The 16,364-nt window shown below is 44.7% G+C and overlaps 2 protein-coding genes across 3 annotated transcripts in view; both read left to right on the top strand.

The window, feature by feature from the left end:
• Nucleotides 1-30: 30 nt before the first annotated feature.
• On the top strand, nt 31-3,955 carry tmem230b (transmembrane protein 230b). Its single transcript, XM_026999695.3, has 4 exons — nt 31-125; nt 622-747; nt 856-981; nt 2,892-3,955. The coding sequence occupies exons 2-4, from the start codon at nt 652-654 to the stop codon at nt 3,030-3,032; spliced, it is 363 nt and encodes a 120-aa protein (XP_026855496.1). The 5' UTR covers nt 31-125; nt 622-651; the 3' UTR covers nt 3,033-3,955.
• A 1,334-nt stretch (nt 3,956-5,289) lies between these two features.
• The window catches only part of igsf9b (immunoglobulin superfamily, member 9b), a 29,640-nt gene continuing 18,565 nt past the window's right edge, over nt 5,290-16,364 (top strand). Inside the window, exons 1-4 of one of the 2 annotated variants that reach the window (XM_081707830.1) lie at nt 5,290-5,427; nt 5,729-5,805; nt 12,199-12,293; nt 14,017-14,223. In XM_081707830.1, coding sequence (XP_081563956.1) covers nt 12,224-12,293; nt 14,017-14,223 — 277 coding nt within the window. In that variant the 5' untranslated portion in view covers nt 5,290-5,427; nt 5,729-5,805; nt 12,199-12,223. Of the gene's footprint in view, nt 5,428-5,447; nt 5,806-12,198; nt 12,294-14,016; nt 14,224-16,364 lie in introns of those variants that run through there. The other variant, XM_081707831.1, reaches the window with a different exon arrangement.

Below are 16,364 nucleotides of genomic sequence, written 5' to 3'. Positions count from 1 at the left end.
CTACGGCCTCAGGGACCACTGCGTACTAAGAAGTGCGCATGCGTAGTCTCACTCTTGGCGCTCTGGAAACCACAACATAGTTGCCCGTGTCTGTCTCTCACCGGGAAAGGAATATTAAACATGAGGTATTACTGTAAAGTACCGTGATCATTTTGAATTACGAACTTGTAGACTGTAATGCTGCACCCATGATTTCCGTTGGACGCGAACTTTTATCGCACAAGCAGGTTTTCTCTCAATACTTGGCTGTCTAGCTAGTGTAGTTAGCTAATAAGCTAACTAGTTACGAGCCAAATTATGTTTAGTGCTCATCAGGATCACATTAAAATTATGACTGTTCATGACAGCCACTGTATTCATATCAACATTGCATTTGTATATTGGACAGAAAACAGGAGTGGCTTTCGCTGACTGTCACCTTTATAGCCAGCTAAATTAGATGAGCTAATTTACAGAGACTAAAGCTAATTCGCTAACTGCTACGACACCAAGGATATCTACTCTTTTTGTAGCTTTGTGACAGTATAGTTATCTAACTACCTAGTTACCCAACCTTCTTAATCACCAGACTGTTAAAGATAGCGTTTGCCAGCTTGAATAACTGCAGTCCATCCATTGCAGTACAAACTGAAGTAGTGATAAGGAAGGACGATGCCGGCTAGAAACATCATTACGAGCGGGCTGCCCAATAGCAAAGTGCGGTACTCAAAGCTGGCAAGTAATGATGACGGCTACATTGATTTACAGGTAAGAAGTAAAGTGCTTGATGCATGACAGAACAACACTGTACTTCAGTGCCTTTAATTGCAGATGTGCCATGGAAATGTTTGATAATGTTATTGTTTATTTCTGTAGTTCAAGAAGAGCCCACCTAAAGTCCCATATAAGGCGATCACATTGGCGGTTGTTCTTTTTCTGATCGGCTCTGTTCTGATCATTATTGGAGCGCTTCTCTTAGCAGGATACTTTGACGTTCGAGATGTGAGTATGCAACTTGAGCAGTTCCACACTGTCCATTTTCGCCATTGTATCCTGCAGTGTCAGTAGCACTGGTGCCTGTACACGTGTGAAATGGTTGAGTTGGATGTGAGTCATCCCATTATTTAATCTTACTCATTATTTATTGAGAAGAGAATTTTAGCCTTTACATTGCTGGATGAAAACAAATTAAATTAAAATGACTAAACCACAGCTGAATTGATTGGATCGTTTCTTGCCAAAGAACCACTACCCAATATATGCCTTGTCTACAAAACTTAAAAGTTCAAGCTGGTTACACTTTAAAAGACCTTTTTCAAAGTGGACCCAGTCTTTATGCTGTGACCTACTAGAGCTACTGTGCTTGCTAGCACAAATGAGTGAAGTAATTAGTAATCTGCAATAAACTTTAATAAACCACCCATAAAATGTCACAAAACAACATTACTTAGTTAAGCATTTTGGTAGGTACCTCAGGTACATTAGCTCAAAGGTAAAATAGAACTTCAGATTTAGCTTTCATATGGTACACATGCTAGACTGAAACCAGCCAACATGCTGTTTGATGGCCATCTGCTGTAAGCATTAGCACTGTAGGGACTTCACAGAACTGAGATAGAGAATCACCGGTGTATCTGATAAGCCTGTTGCTAGTAGGATGAGATCTGACAGAGTATAAATTATAATTTTTTAAGTAATCATAGCTTAAAGTAACACAAAACTACTTATTTGCACTTGTGTTTTATTGGGCCCCATAAAGTTAGATTGGTAGGCAAAGCAGAAATCCTATAAAGCAAGAGAGAGCTATATTTCCTTCAGTAGCGCCTGTAAAGAACTCAGATGTTGCACTTCATGTGTATTTGAAGAGCAAAGTCCTTCAGCTTGGTTTCATTAAAACTGAAAGGTATCCCGCAATGAACCTCATGGGCCTGTAGATGTGAAAACCAACAGCTGCTCACCTACTGACCCTGGTTAGGCCATCAGTTTGAACCTGAAACACCAAAAGCTTTTTACATGGAGAAATCATCAAAACCCCTTAAATAATAACACGGGATAGCAAAGCTGTCCTGAGCAACTTGCATTCAAGAAAAATAAATGTGTATTTACAAAAACTCCCTTGTAAACAAAGTTCAAGTAAATAATCATATTTCCCTAACCCTAACAGTATATCTTTAAATGATTTTTAATGTCTTTAAAATCTTTTCTTGAAACTGTCAATGCATATTGCATCCAAAAGGAATACCTATTACAGCGTACATAGCAATTTTTTGCCCACATCAAAGCTGTATATTATTTTAGCTTCAAGGTTCCCTCTAATCATTAATGAACAGCTGTTAGACTTCCAGCATTTAGACTTCCACTAGTAATGGTGCTGCATATGTGTTTAAAACATTTCCCTCTATTAGAGAACTTTGAGCATTTTCCCTTGGTCAAAGTAGACAACACACGCTTAGAAAGTCCAAAGTGTGATTGCGTTGCATGAATGATATGAGGAACAACTAACATTAGCATTAATGCAGGTCATGGATTGGGGTAGATATGGCTGCTTATCTTGGGGAAGTCCTCATTCTACTGCCCCATTTCTTAACTCAGTATTGATGGTGTATCAGCCACTTACAGCTCACACCACTGAACTCCTGGGCTGGGTCGATATGCCTCCTCCACAGGTCATCCAGACTACAGCCCACCTTTAAGCAGCATTAACTACCCTGAGCCAGTTGTGCCAGCAAGACAGAATGCTAGGGGGTTGTTTGGAATTGGATCAATCCTAAGTAATTTGCTAGACTATCCCTAGCAATTGCCCAGCGAGAAGCATAGGTTTGCTTCACTGGATTAGCTATGTAGAGATCTGTCTTTTATCCAAGTTGTTCTGCACAGATTCCTGTTCATTTTTACTTGCGATTCATTTACAGCACCATGAGCGCACTATACCAGTCCTCATTATAGGGATTCTGGTCTTCCTTCCTGGATTCTACCACTTGCGCATCGCCTACTATGCCTACAGGGGTTACCGTGGCTACTCCTATGATGACATCCCAGACTTTGATGACTGAGTCACGTGGGACATTGTGACAACTTAGTGATGTTGGTCATCTCTGAAGAAGAGACTCTTTTATGTGCATACAGACAGAACTTCAGTCTCAACGTGTACCAAAGGTGATTAGTACAGAAGATTACGGTGATTAAAAGAGCTTCTGAGAAAGTCAGATAATTTCACCATAAATTCACCTTCTGGATTAACATTCTTGACTTCAGTGAGAGAATACTGGCATTTTATGTGATGCTATATTGACCTAATATAATTAATATACCATCTTTGCTGCCGAGTTAAAGGGGAAATGGATAGTAGCGGTGTGTTGCATTAATGTCAGTTTTTGGCAGGAGAGAAGCCTGTTGTCAGTCTTATGTTTAATAATGCTCTGTGAGACTGGTTTTCTTTAGCTTTATCTTCTATAAACTACACTGAAGTAAGATGAGTAAGGACTGGGCATAGATGAACTATACACTGTGGTTCCCTACTGAAGTCCAGGATAACAACACAAGATTTAAAACACACTGTTTAGTGAGTTTTAAAAGTGTCACCACTAGTTTGTTGTTTGTTGTTGATTTACCAGCATTACACTGCATAATTTGTTATGCCTCACACTGTAATAAATGGTGAAGCTGCTCTACTTCAAAACCACACAGCCAAGTGCATGAAGTGGATTTATTACTGATTATTCATTTAGCACACACTTCTCCAGTTCATGTGTTTCCTGTGCTTTTTATTGCATTCATTTCTGTTAAATGCTTCATAAGATGTCGGATAGCCCTAACCCATAGGATAGTCTTAACCAATAACCAGTGTTTAAGTTGACCTATTTTTGAAATTTTGTAAAAGTACAGTTTGACTTAAGACCATGTACTGACAATTTAAATTGTAACCTTGTGTAAACAAAAAAAAAGAAATATGTAAAATACATTTATTTTGTATGTGTGTGTGTGTTTTTGTGTGTTTATGCACCACCAATTTTATTAGAAGCATGTATTCATTAGGTGTGTAATTAGAGATTACTGCCTATATGGTGTCATGCATCATTTTGTGTTAGTCATTCTCCAATACATTGGCAATCCGTTTCTGTTCACTGGATGTTTTGAGATGCCAGACCATGTAAATTTCAGCAACACTACTGTACCCTATACGTTAATACCAGTGTAATACCCACTGTCACACTTGTGGTCAGCAGTGGTGCTATGGCTCTGAAATTGACCAGTGATGAATGCAGTAGTCTATGACTGACAGACTTTTAAAAGCTACAGGTGGGTTATAGTCTATTATTCTTAAACATTATCAGAGGTGGGTAGTGAGTGCGTGTCTCCCCCGTATGAAATTTGTTCGAAAAAATGTTAATTTAGTAACGTGATTACACGCCCTCAAGCGGCTGCCAAGTGAATACATTTGAAAAGAAAGCTCGCAGTAAGAGCGCTGATCTTGGATCAGATTCTTTTTGCAGCTACCGTCCCAGGACAATAGTTACAGACCAAGAATCAAGTTCTGTTCACCATATTCTTGGTCATAACAATGCTCCTTGAACGCTGTCCCACGGAATAATTTAATTATCTAAAGAAACTTCAAAACGCTATAAATTATGTATAAGCCTTATAGAAATGTTTGTCTTGAGAACTGAGAGTCTATAAAGCGAGTAGAATATTTTTCTGTAATATAGAAAGTGATCCAATTGGCAGCAATGTAATGAATAAGCTGGGGAAAATTCAACAGAAATTGCGTTCCCCCTATTAATCCGATTACTTAAACGGAAAAAAAAATGGTAGGGCAGTAAGAATGGTGGGTTCAGTGGTTAAGGTTATAGATGAATTAGCATATAATTGGCAGTGAGCGAAGTTTTCGGTAGTAGTTGGAAGCAACGGGTCAACAATCGGTCAGGCTTTAAAAAGGTCACGAGGTCCAGTGTGAGAGTGCAGTGTGATTTCTTTTTTCAGTCCGGAGAGAAAGAAGCACATGGATAGACCAAGAAGGGGGAGGGAGAGGAGTATTGTGTCCCGGAGAGGGAAGGAGGGGAGAGGTGGAGAGTAACGCAACAAAGTAGGTGTTATCCATCATGGTACAACCTGCATGGCATCTCAGCCGCTACAGTCCTTAGACGGACACGCGTAACTTACAGAGAATTCCTCAACTTTTCCTCAGATGCTTAGAAGAAGCTAATTTCATTTTAATATTTTTGTTTGTTTTTGTCTTCTCAAAACTCACACGGAAAGAAACCGGGACTTCAAGCGTGGTCAGGTTCTTGCGCACGGTGTGCTGTGTACGTTGTGGGTCTGGATGTAAAAGCTGCATTTTGGCAGGAGGGATTTACGCATCCAGTGTTTTTGACAACGAGGACACTCTTCCTCATGGTGAACGGAAAACGAGTATCTGTGCCGTGACCGGACTGGCCATGCTTGCCTCAGGTGATACCCGCGTCTCGCAGGTCTAAGGATAGTTAAAGGACAGTTAATGGTTACTACACAACACCTTGTTCAAGTTGAGCACATGACGCTGTGGTAATGTAAAGCTTTTGTGGTTTAAGCAGAACGGCGCCATGTGCTACTTTACCTCAACTTTCGTGAGTGGGAAACGCACCGATTAAGATAGCAGCATCGCTAACTCTGGAGACTTTTTTTTTTTTTTTTTTTTTTAGTTTTTGTTGGCACAAATTGGATTAAATACATGTTCTGAAGGCTGTTCTTTCGAACTTAATTTGGGATACAGGAGAGGAGTGAAAAATGAAGACCTCATCCATGGAGTGAGATTACTTTGTGATTGTCACAGTCAAGTGCCTAAACAAGGTAAAAGAACATTATCATGGATTTCCACTGCAGCTAATGTAAGCCCCATCTGTAGTAGCCTAAATATACATTATTTATATTTGTCCCTTTTTAACACGTTATATAGAAACATCTACAGAATGTATTCGGTCGGATTTTCTATCCAATCTGAAGTTATATATGTTAATAACATATTTTATCGGCCGAAGAAGCCCTTGGCCAGGTGTTTGAGGCTGTACGTAATCCGACGTGCTGTTGTGAGGGAACAATGCCCAATAAACTCGCGTCGGCGCCTTGGCTGACGGAGAGCGCCTGGTATCTACAGCCTTTCTTTTGCCCCCGTGTTTTCTAAACGTGTTTTGTTTGTTTTTCAATCTCCCCTCGGCGCACCGCAGAAAGGCTTTATTGTCTTCGGCAGCTGTAAAAGTTAGTTATTTTCGGGGTAGGCCTATATTTCTCTTCAGAAGTGTGTGCATAATTAGATTGTATTGATGAGTGTCGCTCAGAGCGTCTGCCACATATTACACCTGCTCGTCTCCATGGGAGTCAAGTCTTTTTAAAAGCATCTAGCCGCATATGAATGATCATGTGTGTATGTGCTGGAGCTGTAATGAATGGGGAGTCCCTCCTCATTACTGGGAACTGACACCAGCAAGCACTTTGGGGTGGGGTGACATCGTGTGTGATCCTTACCCTCTTATTCATTGTACCGCAACACGGCATCTCAGTCCCTGTCATTAGACATGATTTAATGAGTAGTCTTCCTTGCATAATCAGACACATGCACACTAGCAACTAACTAACACTGTACCCTGTTTAGTTGTATAAGAAAAAAAGGTTTTTCATGCACTTCTCCACTGCATTTGGTCAATGCATGCTGTTCTATAAACAAACTCTTCTTTTCCCTCTTGGATGGCATCTTAAAAGCGAGAGTATTGGTTACAAATCGACACTGTCCAAGAAATCGGAATGGCCGTCATCTAGCCATTCTTCAGTGCAGCCAATCGGCAGTGACCAGGACTTCTGTCCCAGACAGATTTGAATGGTCCAGTATTGCAGGGGTCGCTGTGTGCTGTAAATGTGGCCCACCTACTCAGTGGGCCACCCCTGCAGCTGAAGTCTAAGCCGCTTCCCCTAAACGCGTGTTCCTCCGGCCTAAACGCTGCCCTGCTTCACAGAATTGCTTTTTCCCCTCACTGTATGTGCAAACACAGATTATTGATGTTGGCACCAACTGTTTTTATAAATCACACAAGCTGCTGTCCTCTGATCAAAGGTCTCAGTGGGTGCAACGAAAGCAAAGCAAAGCATTTTTCTTCCTCTGTTATTCTCATTCCCTGTGTTTTTATTGTACACACACATGCTTTCAGGCACCCATTAAACTGTTTGTTATGGTGATGGTTCTCGATGGTGCTTGCACCTCCACCCATCTACGCTCGCTTTAGTGGCAAGGTGCTATTAGTGCCCACCTGTTTCTCCTCTGTATGTTAATGCATCTTTGTGGTTAAGTTTTCTTTAACAATACTGCTAGAACCAAAAAGCCAGATTAGATTGCTGTTACTGCAGTCTAGTAAAGGATACACTGTGCTGAGTCGGTCACATCACCACCATTGCAGAAATACTGCTGGAGAAACTAATGAATGCTTGTTCATTTTAGACGGCAGTGGCACAGTGGAATTAACCTCTGCAGCTAGACTAATCTGCTTTACACGAGCCAACAGTCATGGCTGCAGCACCGAATTAGTTCCCGAGTTAAAAGTTGAGATAGAAGCATGAAGTTTTATATTTATAATGATGTAAAAAAAAAAATTGAAAGACTTCTCATACCAGCAGTGAGTCAACCAACAGCTGGGTGAAGTGAGATACCAGCGATGCATATGCTGCTGTTTTCCATAGTTCAGAATGGTACTGCAGATCTATTTCACCAGCCGACAGAACCTGCTGCCAGTGTGCCAGCGTCCTAAGCAATTCATCCTTTCGCGTCACATCTTGTCCTCTGTCCCCCTCCTTGGCCTTCTGCGGAAGCCCTGTCTCTGGTGGGATCATCCAGGATGAGTAGCGGAGTAACGCAGCTGCTTATCAGCCTGTCTCTGTTACCAGCAGTACTCGTGCTTCGCTTCAGTATAGAGCAGGTACACGGTTATCTATTATCAATATTGACCAACTGGGCATACTGTACATTAGGTGCATTTCCAAGTATGCCACTGGTCCTCACTTTTTTTTACAGATCTTTACACATTATTATTTACACGTGCCTAATCTTTCAGATGTCCCATGTCTCCGGTCTTCTGTGTTTCTCGTGAAGTCAGTCTGAAGATTTTAGGAAAGGCTCTTTGATGTCAAAGTAATTGTAGTAATGTATAAAGAATGGAGGAATGGTTTTGAATGGATGTTCATGCTTACAGAGATTTTAAAGGGGTATACATGTATAGTCCTACAGAGATATTAAAGGGGGTATACATGTATCTTACTACAGCAATATTAAAGAGGTATACATGTATAGTCCTTTCCGTACATGCAGGTGTGCACCATACTCTTGGGTCTTTGGATCCAGGTAAATACCTTTGGCCTTGATTCAACCTGCTATTTTCAGGTCGGTCCATGCAAAATGGATTATATCTTACTGTCACCCTGTAATGCACTACAGGCACAAAAAATGCCCCCATCACCAGGAACAATAACAAGTCAAATGCTTTCTTGGAGCCTCTGGGCACATCTTACGCTATGCCACATGGCATGGGATAAACTGACCATGTTGCTGCTAATGGGATCAAAGTGGCACCCGACCCGGTGCACAGATTTACCAAAAGCATTTGTGAACACGGCCCCAAACGTTTGCCTTAGAGGAGACGCAGCAAAACCAAAAGCTTACTTCTAACAGTTAAGCAAAGGTAGGGATTACACAGTACAGGAGGGGTATGGCCAATGGATCAGAAGAAAAGGCAGCCAAGAAAGTAAATGCTATCTAATGCCCAGACCTCTAACCACTCCGTTAGCCACGGTGCTGGAATGAGCAACGTTTCGTTAAATTAGCTGATCAAGGAGCTGAGCAGAAGGAGAGGACCAGCCTGAAACCCAGAAATGTGCCATCAAGATGAAGATCAGCCAAGAGCTGCCACAGGCTGTGCAGAGGGGCAAGCTTGGTCCTCTAGCAAATGTTCTTGGACGCTGCAGGTCTCAACAAGTGCGGATAAACTGGCATAAATTTAAATAACCCTTTAGCCTACAACCCCAAGATGGCATTTAACGTCTAAATGATGTCTAATTGTTTGGTGCACATCCATTCGCAAATCAGAAAGTTTTCTGACCTCACCTATGGCCATGCACCTATGCTCAACTAGCTGCATCATTTTGGGTGCACACATGATAGTTGCACACCTGTCCAAAGAAGTAGGAATGTTGGCCTATCAGTCTGCCCCTTCTCCTGACTGTCTTCAGACATGTAGACTTTGCACTTTGCGCTCTCTCTCTCTCTCTCTCTCTCTCTCTCTCTCTCTCTCTCTCTCCAACCACGTGTCTCACTCTCCCTCCCCCCCTCTGTGTGTTGACTGCCTGCCCCCTCTCTGAAAGCACCTCACAAGCCTCCCTTGTTCTGCAGCTTGTCTGTTCAGGGGCTTCGTGCTGAGACACAAAAGCCCTGCCCTGCTCCGTTTGCTTAGTGCGTCTGTGGGCCGTCTCCGGATCGGCTCCCTCTCCCAAAAATCTCGCTCTGCGCTGTTAGGAGGCTAACTCAAACCCCGGCCTAGGAACTGGAGCCTCACAGCACTCCCAAAGCCACGCGGTCTTCTTATAGTGCTCTGATACAAGAATCACTCCAAAATAGATGTCACAAATAGATGCAAAACATTTTTACAAAGTACCTACCATTGACACAGTCACAGCAAGGGACTATTTATGTAAGTTATTAGGAACATTTTAATTCATTGGTAACATAATGACGTGTTCACAGTTGTCTTGTGTACACTGTTTGGTAACTTCGCATTGACTTTGCATTGTCTTAACCTTGCTCTCATGCCCTCAACAATTCCACAGTGTGTTAAAGCACATAGAACGACTTGCTTTCAGCACGTGCGGAAGGTGAGCTATTTATCTCAGCCTTGACACCGGCGCCATTTCTCCCGTCAACGGTGTGCCGCAGAGTAAGGCTTGTTTTGCCTCGGAATGATGCAGTTGCTTGCAACGCAGTGCAATAAGTCATTTATGATGCCTTGCGTGAAGATCCAAACATACAACAGTGTGTGAACTTCCATTGACAAATTCAAATCATGTTTGCCTCCAGGGAAGTGTCCATGGAAGACAGAGCCTCACAGGAAATGGGACCAGTTTATCCTGACACTCCAGTGTTTCTAGCCACTGTTAAGTCACACACTCACTCGCTCGCTATCGTTCCCTCTTTCTTTAATGTTGTCTTTCCCAAATACATTCTTTCCGCAGTAATACGATGTGCATAGCTGTTCTGAAATGCATCCCACTCTTAGACGCATCGAAATATTCTCATTGCAGTGAAATATCATATCTGGAAATATCTCATCCCTCATATCTGGAAAAGCTGTTTGGGCTGCATGGTCATAATTCACTTATATTATCCACATTGGTGTGATAAGTCTACGACCAATGGCCTCGCAAGCGGGTGAAGGGAGCTTGTGGTGCCAAGAGACTGATCCAACGTTTGCATTCAGGTCATAAATCCAGCTTCAGAGTACGCGGTAGTGGAACAAGAGCCGCATGCTCTGTGTCATACCTGTGGTTGGTCGGAGAGGCGTTACTCAGCCGGAGCCTCTGACTCTCCACCTTTGAGAGCAGCCATGTCATGTGCTGTATGAAGACTGCCAAAGGAGCTTGAGATGGAGTGAGTTAGTTAAAGTTAGATGGGTATGGAAGGGACCTCGCTGGTCGTGGAAGTGGTGCTGTGATGCAGGTGTGAAGAAAGAAGCTTTGCTAAACATTAGAAGATTTAGATTTTATCTTGTGAAAGCCTCATTTCTTTTTAAAATGAGAACAAACTGCACTGTGTTTGTGTATCTGCCCCATATACTTGAATTCTTCTGTTACCCCTGTCCCTTAAGTTTTGTGTAATTAACTTATTTGTGTTGTGTTCATGTGGGTCGTGTGTGATGGTTTGTGGGTGTCTTTGAGTAGTGTGTGTGTGTGTGTGTGTGTGTGTGTGTGTGTGTGTGTGGTAGAGGAAGGGGATACAGCTCTCAGGTACACAGCCACATGGATGTTTGCCAACGTGTTATTAAATTTACCCTCTACTTTCATTTTCCCTCAGCTTGGAACACAACTCCTCCAGAGCAATATTGCAGTGCACCAGAGAGTGCATCAGTGGGTGGATATCCTATAGGGTACCAGTGGGTGGATTTCCTATAGGGCACCAGTTGGTTGATTTCCTGTAGGGAGCCAGTGGGTTGATTTTCCTATAGGGCACCAGTGCTTTGGTTTTTCCTATAGGGCACCTGTGGGTTGATTTCCCTATAGGGCACCAGTGGGTCGATTTTCCTATAGGGCACCAGTGGGTTGATTTCCTATTGGGCACCAGTGGGTTGATTTCCAATAGGGCACCAGTGGGTTGATTTCCAATAGGGCACCAGTGGGTTGATTTCCTATAGGGCTCTGGGTTCAGGCCAGAGTGTCTTTGAGCCTGCACAGAGATGCACATCAAATGTCTCAATGTCTTAACACTGGTGTACTCGCAACCTTATAAACATGTGAGATTTGCTAAAGTGGATCTAGTTCTATGGTCCCTTTATCCACATTAGATGTTATTCATCTGGATAGGCCTAGACAGGGCATGTGAAGATTTAGATTTGACAATCAGTGATCAGATAAATGAAAAGCTCTGTAACCTCGGCTCCTAGTTTGTTAGATTTGTTGAGCTCCAGTGTATTTTATACTACATGTAATAGTTGTGGGTGTAAAGTCATAACAGTATAACAGAAAAATAACAATATAACAGTACTCAAACTAGGCCTGAGGGTAGCCATTCCAGGAAGAACTTATGTATTCTTGTCCTCTTCCAAACCACAGCTCAGACTTCCAAACCACAGCTCAGACCACAACTCGTGGAACACACACTTTAATGTCACGCTGAAGGATAAAGGAAAGAATGTGTGCAGCTAGTACTCCATTCACACCGGCTGCCAAGTCCTGGTATGGGAAAAGAGTGGCTGGCAGTGAATATTTGGTGCTGGGGTTTAAAGAGCTTCATCAGGGCTTCAGAGTTTTCTTGCATTTCCATATATGTTTTACAATCTAAACACTTAATGTACATTGAATAAATATTTCAGTGTAGTTCCACAGTTATTTTTTATTTCATGAATGAAATATTCTAATTGTCCCTAATTTAGTGCAGAGCCTTGTATTATAAATGTACTTTCTAATTGCACATACTATGTGTATCTCTGTGTTTTTCAGGTGGGGCATTTGTGATGGTGTGTGAATGTTTGCCATGGAACAAGAGAGACTTTGGTTTCTGGTTATCGCTTGTGCTGTATTCTTCAGTCTTCTACGTAAGTTCTTCACCTGTACTCTGGTACTCTAATGTGCTATACTCTAATGTAGTCTGCTGTAATATACCCCACTCTGCTGTGCTATACTCTAATGTACTCTGCTGTAATATACCCCACTCTGCTGTGCTATACTCTAATGTAGTCTGCTGTAATATACCCCACTCTGCTGTGCTATACTCTAATGTACTCTGCTGTAATATACCCCACTCTGCTGTGCTATACTCTAATGTAGTCTGCTGTAATATACCCCACTCTGCTGTGCTCTTTCTTCTCAGCACTATTGCACTGTAATGTGCTCTACTATTACTGTACTCTTTTAATTCTTTTTTAATCCCTTGCTCTACCATTCTTACTCATCTACTCTGTGATTACTGTCTTCTGCTCAATTTACTGTAATCAGTAATAAGAACCATTATACTTATCTGTATTATTATTCTCTAATCACAATCTCCATGGTTTTCTTATCTTGTTGCTCATCCTCCCACTTTTATCATGTCCTGCTTTAGCTCATTATTCACCCCCTTTCCTGCAGCCCTTTGTTTGGGTTCTGTTCTTTGTCTTCCTGCCCGCTTCTCAGTGACCCTGCCCCAGTCCCCAGCTCCGTGTGTCCAAAACAAACATTTCGTTTATCAGATTGCAGTAGGCATCAGAGACCAAGACGTCCGTAATCACAGTGGAAGCACTAAGGGTAACGGATGGGACGTCACACGCCGCGCAGCTGCCTCATTGGCGGCATTTCATATGAGCAGAAGACGCCGTACAGAGCGCGACCTGAGAATCACAGGCACACGGTGCGGTGGGGTGGGGTGATTTGGGTGGGGTGGGGGGACATAACGGGGGGGGAGAACGTGAGACCGAGTGGGGGTGGCGTTTAGGGGAGCCGCTAGACAATGTGTAGGAAAGGAGGGGCCACACCAAAAAAAAAAAAAAGAAAATCCCCAAATCCGGATTTAGATCAGTCCGGGATTTAGGTCCTCCCCTTCACTCGAGGCACGCTTTCTTTTCGGCTTTGTGTGTGCGCTTGGAGGGAAGGGGGCGGGGGGGTGGGGGGGGATGGGTCGCCTTGTGCGTCTGGCGGGGGTCCGGCGGGGGTCCGGCGGTAGCAGGAGCATGAAGAGGGGCCGGCTGGTGGGCCCCTTCCTTCATCTATCAGAGAGCATCATCTCTAAGAGATTAACCCTAATCTCGGCATCAGACATGGCGGTTAGGTTAGCCCCCCGGTACGAAGGCCCACATTGGGGTGAATTGGGGTGGCACTGGGCACAGATTCATACAGACATTTGAAGCACGCAGGCCGACCGCCGGCTTATTAGCATCGATTGGTTTACATTCACACTACGGCTTGGTGTGCATGCCTGTTTGTAACTGCTCCTCTTTCCTTTGTTTGGTTTGCTGGCTCCCTCCTTCTCTTTCTCTCCATGTCTGCCAAAATGTTTACGCCGTAGCTGGTGGGAGGCACAACCAAGCAGTCCGCAGGTTTTACCGTCATCTTGATCCAGCAGGGCCAATCCGCAGCGTCTAAGACACCTGCAGCAGGGGAAAAACAACGACATAAACAGTGCTCCTGAATGGACTCATTATCCATCAGGGACCAGAGTATTGTTTCTTCCCTCACTGTCCTGGGAACAAACTGCATTCATCGCGCTGACCGGCACGTACTTACCTGCAGCTGTGCTCATTGTCACGGTGATTGTGTGTGTGTGTGTGTGTGTACGTGTCGCAGGTCCGTCACTGAGCACGGACCCGGTGGTGAGAGCGAGACTTGGGGCTAGCGCGGAGCTGGACTGTAGCCTCGCAGCTCTGTCTGACGGGATCACGACCCCGAACCTGTACCCGCCGCATGTGGTGGAGTGGGTGCGGCTGGGCTACAGCGTCCCCATCCTCATCAAATTCGGCGGCTACGTGCCCCGCGTGCACCCAAGCTACAAAGGTGAGCTATGTCCTGAAGCAGTGTCCCGTCACCTTGTAATTGACTTCAAGGTGAGGAAGGAAGCTATTAAGTTGTGTCTTGGCCCCGAGGTCATGAGGTTGTTTTAACTAGAGCTAATTCTGAGGGCACTCCAAAGGCAGTCCTGTATCTCTTACATCGAGCATGATGGGGCTTGTTTTTGGATGAACAGGTATAATTAAGAGATCTGAAAATGACGGATATCCGTGGCAATTCAGGAAAAGAGCCTGACTGCAACAACTTTCCAGTCCCTTTTGTTGATTTCCCACAGAGAAGTGCTTCCCTGAAAATATGGCTGCTTATCTGTGTGTTGGGGGGGGGGGGTTGTTGGACGTGTACTGGCGTTTATTGAACGTTAAAAGCAGGAGCATTCCGTTGCTGAAAGAAAATCCCCAGACAGGTAATCCACCCCAAACAACAAGTGCCCTGTAATTAGGCCAAGCACGTCTGAGTCTACGTGTGGGAGAGATGGCATCAGAAGAGATGCAGTTGAAGGGAGGAGGAGCACACTTTTAACGGCTGCTTTTGGGGCGGGGGGGGTTGATGGTGGTGAGCGCAGCCTGTGGGGGCAGGGTGGCTATTGAGCGTGGTCTGGATTAAAGCGCACAAGGTCAAACTCAAGCAGGCCGGGAGGGGGGTCATTGGTCTGGCCTGCACCATGTTTGCGGTCGGGCTTTACGGGTCCGTCCCACTAAGAGCAGTATCCCGCTCTGCTTCCAAGACGAACGGATGGGGTGCCGAGGATAACAGACCTGCCTTGCATAATCCCATCATTGTTTCAAAAAGAACAGGAGACAGAAAGCTGTGATTACCCAGTTTGCCACCTCCCTCTCCCCGGCGGTAAACAACGCGGCCGCCTGCACCCCGGCGCTCCTCCCCGGGGGCTCGTTGGCGCACAGGCTCTGGCGCAGTGGACCCGTGCGTCGTTTGAGAAGGTTTCAATCAGGGAGCGAACGCTCGTCATCCCCCCCGCCCACCCACGGCGGGCCAGGCCACGGCGCCGCCTGGCCCAAGCGCCGAGCCATCACGCGCCCCACTCCTTCGGGGAGTATCAGCTGATGTGAAATCAATGCAGGCCTGTCAGTTCGGCTTAAATAATGAGCAGGGGAGAATGTGGCAGGGAGTACAGACGGAAAAGGTCTTAAGAAAAGCGGAAAAAAAAAAAGAGCCGAAGTGAAGGAAAGGTTTTAAAAACCTCGAAGCAGATGCGAGGTATCCCAAACAGCGTCCCACGGTGTCGTACCCGCCGCAAGAGTTAATGATAGTGCTCAAGATGAAAAGCATTACATGTCCCCTCCAACACCCCCTCACCCCCTTCCTGGCCATCTCTGCTCGGAATTTCATCCCAGCATCGGCGCCAGCTGGCAGAGCATGAAGCATATTGGTATCGTGCGTCTAATGTATTCTCCCATCAAATCAAAATGCACACGGACGTTGCGGCCTCTCTCCCCGGGCCCTCGTCGCGAAAACCCCATGTTGCGGAAGACGAGACGAAACCAGACCCTCCCCGCGGCTTCAAACGCAGGACACCACCGCAGGACGACCCGCTGCGCTCTTCGCGGGGTTATTTTTGGGTTGCTGCCACCGCCTGAGAGGTGAAAATGGGAATTTTCATTTCGCTACCGCCTACTGCAGTCGTTCACTGTTAGCAAGGACTTTTCAGTGTTAGCAAGGACCCCAAATCAGTTTCTTGCACATGATAAGCTACCAGGCAGGGGAGGCCTAATCGTGCTCCTGTGCTCCATGCTGCTTTGATCAGGCTCCTGCGGCTCTGTGACTGTGTGCAGGCGGTGTGCGGGGCACGTGGTGTCGGCCGTGGCACTGTGCCCTTGACCCGTACGTGGAGAGTTCTTTTTGATCTAATAGATTCTCAGCCCTTGTGCATGTCGGTACTTTCGTGGCCAGTTTGGGATTTGCATTATGTGGGTAACAAACGAAACCTGAATAGCCACTGCTTGACTATTTAAGAAGCATTTGTCAAGTAGAAATGTGACGTTGCGGGCTGGTCATTAATTCGCCCATGGAATAATAATTAAACAGACTGGTGAATAATAAGTAACCATTTTTGTTATGATGGTGGGGTAACTTTTGGCCTCAGCTAAGCATGCGTGCTTCTGCAGTGT

Source organism: Electrophorus electricus, chromosome 25 (assembly GCF_041902795.1).
Source record: "Electrophorus electricus isolate QZ-2024a chromosome 25, ASM4190279v1, whole genome shotgun sequence".
In the NCBI taxonomy this organism is placed as follows: domain Eukaryota; kingdom Metazoa; phylum Chordata; class Actinopteri; order Gymnotiformes; family Gymnotidae; genus Electrophorus; species Electrophorus electricus.
The sequence above is the reverse complement of the archived record's forward strand: the minus strand, read 5'-3'. Positions and strand labels throughout refer to the sequence as shown.

Excerpts from the sequence above, each read along its gene's own strand:
- tmem230b (XM_026999695.3), top strand. The coding sequence starts at position 652 with ATGCCGGCTAGAAACATCATTACGAGCGGGCTGCCCAATAGCAAAGTG. Across the intron at positions 748-855 it reads ACGGCTACATTGATTTACAG|TTCAAGAAGAGCCCACCTAA; the intron begins GTAAGAAGTAAA and ends TTATTTCTGTAG. Across the intron at positions 982-2,891 it reads GATACTTTGACGTTCGAGAT|CACCATGAGCGCACTATACC; the intron begins GTGAGTATGCAA and ends ATTCATTTACAG.